Below are 4,072 nucleotides of genomic sequence, written 5' to 3'. Positions count from 1 at the left end.
ACTGAAATTCGATAAGAACTTAGCTGCAAATACATTTACCAGAACTGTGCGCACATAACTGAACTCCTGCACTCTGAAAAGTTTCATTGTGTCCACGTCCTTTTCCAATTTACTAATGTCTTCAAAATTGATTGTGTTCCAAAGAAATTTTATAAGGAAGCCCTTCTATGAGGCATTATTGGATCTAGAATTGAAAGAAGTCCCAAGCTAAACCCATTTAAAGTAGCTTGTGGTACTTTGTAGTTTGTACATACAGATGCATGTGTGTATGCATGCAGCAATATGATCTGTTGCCATTGAAGACAAATAATGGAAACTGCATAGCTATTTATAAGAGTGTCCATTAATCTGGCGAAGAAAATTGATTCTATAAATGGGGGAACCTTGTGACAAATCTTTATATCTCAAACTAAAGGACAGATATTTTTGCTGGAGGTTGGAACCATTTCAGATCGTAGTTACGACATATGACCACCACTGAATGCCGTGGATATGCTTTAATTTGTGAGTACCATTGCACCTTGATACTGGCATTGTATGCCCGTACACGGTCGAAAGCTACTATATATACACTGGAGTGGAGAAGAATGAAAGTGCATAGTGAAAACATAGACACAAATCATCCTCCATAGGAAAGGAAGGTGTCAGGAAATAGACTACCACTGAAAAGACTCCTTATGCCGCTTTATCACTTCCATCTGCCACCTTGGGCAAGTCTTAATGGACAGTGACCATAAGATGTTGGATCAATGCAAACTGTCTAAATCTCTCGATACAAGATCACACGAGTTGAACAAGGGCCTTGGGGGCATGACCGGATACTCTAGCTAAGAGGTGGAGCTACACGTCAGTCAACGTGGGCTGGGCCTGTACCTCCCCTGTTGAGATTAAGAAAAAATAGCGATTTAATGATTCATCAGCAATGCCCAGCTATGATTAGATGAGAGACCCATGTAAAACTTGAGTCTGCAGGCCCAAAAGTTACAACTTGCAAGGTCTGCTCTGCTTGTCTCCTGACTTCTGTCATTCCGATTGAGGATCTACAGCAACAAGCAATTGCTCACCACGGCATACAATTGCCCAACGCCTCACCTTGCTACGGTCACTGTGTGTCGACGTCATCGCTCTCTGACTGGCTTGGAGCTCTTAGGTTGCCCTGCATGCTGGCCTGCTCTCCACATCTCCAGTCTCATGGTCCCCAATCCGATCCATCCTGGTGAGTGGTGATCTGGTTTACTAGTCTTCTGGGCACTCACGGTCTGCAGGCATCAAGATTCAAAATTGTTTGTTTGCTTGTTTTGTAGTAATTTTGTTCTTTGCTTCCAAATTTCCTATTTCTGAATGCTAAATCGATTAAGACGGTATATCTAGAGAATAGATGTGACTCTTATCCCAAATTTCCTAGTCCATCTGTTTTTTTTTTGTTTTACATATAATGAGTACATTTGCGTATAGGAGAAATTGTATGGTATACAGTTACGAAGATATAACTTTTGAATTCCTTGATCTAAAGGAAAGAAGAGTGGTCTTGTAAAAAAATATTATTGTTCTAGTTGTATGGGTCATAAGCTCACTTTATTTTGCTGTGTGCTTGTCTAATAGTATGGTCGCTTCTAATGTATTATACTAATATGTGAATTGTGATCGAATTATTGTTAATCATATCTATGTAATGCCACCTAGAACACTTCCACCAATTATATTATGCCTTACATGGACTTCTGTACATGTTGATTCATATTAGGCAAAATTGACATTTCCCTGCTCAGGCTTACACAACTCTTTTGAGTATTTCAAAGAATTGAGTAGTCTGTGGCCATCATCAGGGACACCAGCCGAGTATTTTTCATGTTTTGAATCCTAGAACCCAGGTGCATCTTCTCCCAATCCATGATATTATGTACAAGGAGATTCGGTGATGTATTTCTCTAGTGCTTTTGCTGGTTCGGTGTTGAATGCATATGGGTGATTTAGACACATAGATGCACCTGATCTTTAGTAGGATGGCAAAAAGGAAGCCTACATATATAAGGAATTTGAGCCTTGGCTATTGAATCAAAGGCTCCACCATTTTTCCTTTTTAAAAGGAGATCCTACAACTCTCATCTTTACTAGTTAGGTCATGCATGCCCATTTTTGTTTCCACGTCTTTAGTGATTTGTACAAAACATCCAATTACTCTCACATTGGTTTCGATCCTCGGTACTCGCGATCGCACACCATGGTCTTCGATCGGTGATGGTCCCTTAATCTTTCTCCCTTTACCTCACTCTCTCTGGCTTTTCATCACAGGTCAGATCGCAGGCCGGATCATGTGTGGTGGCACCAGATCTGGTGGTGGTTGCACTACCGGAAAACTGGACTTTGCCGAGTGCTTTTTATCGGGGCACTCGGCAAAGCAATATTTTGCCGAGTGCCGCACTCGGCAAAATAAAGCACTCGGCAAAGGTGGATTTGCTGAGTGCCAAGCACTCGGTAAAGCCTGGCTCTCGGCAAAACTGGGCTTTGCCGAGTGCCGCGGCACTCGGCAAAGATCCCACTCGGCAAAAGGTGGCCGGCCCGTGACGGCGGCCACCTGCCGTCAGATTTTGCCGAGTGCCTAACGGCTGGCACTCAGCAAAGTTTTTTTTAAAAAAAACTTATTTTGCCGAGTGCCAGCCCAAGGCACTCGGCAATTTTTTTTATTTTTAAAAACTTATTTTGCCGAGTGCCAGCCCCAGGCACTCGGCAAATTTTTTTTAAATTTTTTAAAAACATATTTTGCCGAGTGCCTCCTGGGCCGGCACTCAGCAAATCCCACTTTGCCGAGTGCCCTGCATGGCACTCGGCAATATATTTTTTTTATTTTGGGCCCAAATTTTTTTTCTGGGGCCTTGTGACAGTATTTCAAACTCTATTTTAAAATTTGGGGCAATTTTGACTTTTTTTTGATATATTTCATTAGTTTATTTTGTTTCGTCGAATTTTTCGGGATATTTCAAATTTGAACCGCAGGTACATGGAATAATGGACTTTGGTCATCCAAAAATTGATACTCATGATATTTAGGGTATGTTTAGGCCGTATCCAGGAACTCAACGAGATGCTCGACATGTTACGTCAACGAGATGCTCGAGATTTCATGTGAGTTCCTGGATACGGCCTAAACATACCCTAAATATCATGAGTATCAATTTTTGGATGACCAAAGTCCATTATTCCATGTACCTGCAGTTCAAATTTGAAATATCCCAAAAAATTCAACGAAATGAAATAAACTAGTGAAATATATCAAAAAAGTCAAAATTGCCCCAAATTTTAAAATAGAGTTTGAAATACTGTCACAAGGCCCCAGAAAAAAATTTGGGCCCAAAATAAAAAAAATTGCCGAGTGCCGTGCGGGGCACTCGGCAAAGTGGGCTTTGCCGAGTGCCGGCCCAGGGGGCACTCGGCAAAGTTGAAAAAAAACACTAAAACCCCACCGGCCCAATCCCCGCGCGACCCAACCCCCGCGCCCCCAGCCACCCGCCCGCCCCAGCCGCCGCCGCGCCCACCCCCGCCGCTGCCGCGCCCTCGCCGGCGAATCACCGCCGCCGGCAAGCCCCGCCCTCGCGCCCGCGTGCGCCCGCGCCCACCGCCGGCCGCGCCCGCGCCCTTCGCCGGCCTCGCCCGCGACCGCGCCCGTCGCCGGCCACGCTGGCCGCGCCCACCCCCGTTGCCGGCCGTGCCCCGCCCCCAGCCGTCGGCCGCGACCCATCCCGACAGCTCCCCGCAGCCCGACCCCTCTCGCCTCGGCCGCCCAGAGGTGGCTGGCTGGTGCCGGCCGGCCATTTCCGGTAGCGGCGGCCGTGTCCCGGCCGTCCCTTCTCTGGCCGCGCCGCCCGTAGGAGCAGGGGAGGTAGGAGGAGCAGGGGAGGAGGGAGAGAAGGGAAGGGGAGAAGAGGAGGAAGAGAAGAGGAGGAAGAAGGGAGAAGGGAGGAGGAAGAAGGAAGAAGGAAGAAGGGAGGGAGGAGAGGAGAAGGGAGGAGGAAGAAGGAGATGGGAGGTGGAGAGGAGAAGGGAGGAGGAAGAAGGGAGGAGGAGCCCTGGCCGC

At 46.6% G+C, this 4,072-nt stretch overlaps 1 protein-coding gene across 1 annotated transcript; it reads right to left on the bottom strand.

Moving 5' to 3' along the window:
- Positions 1-3,194: 3,194 nt before the first annotated feature.
- Positions 3,195-3,810, bottom strand: LOC136543601 (glycine-rich cell wall structural protein 1.0-like). The gene is made up of 2 exons (XM_066535996.1): positions 3,482-3,810; positions 3,195-3,207 (listed from the first exon to the last, which is right to left on the bottom strand). The coding sequence occupies exons 1-2, from the start codon at positions 3,808-3,810 to the stop codon at positions 3,195-3,197; spliced, it is 342 nt and encodes a 113-aa protein (XP_066392093.1).
- Between the last annotated feature and the right edge of the window lie 262 nt (positions 3,811-4,072).

Source organism: Miscanthus floridulus, chromosome 3 (genome assembly GCF_019320115.1).
Source record: "Miscanthus floridulus cultivar M001 chromosome 3, ASM1932011v1, whole genome shotgun sequence".
Lineage (NCBI taxonomy): Eukaryota > Viridiplantae > Streptophyta > Magnoliopsida > Poales > Poaceae > Miscanthus > Miscanthus floridulus.
This window is presented reverse-complemented; position numbering and strand designations above follow the sequence as displayed.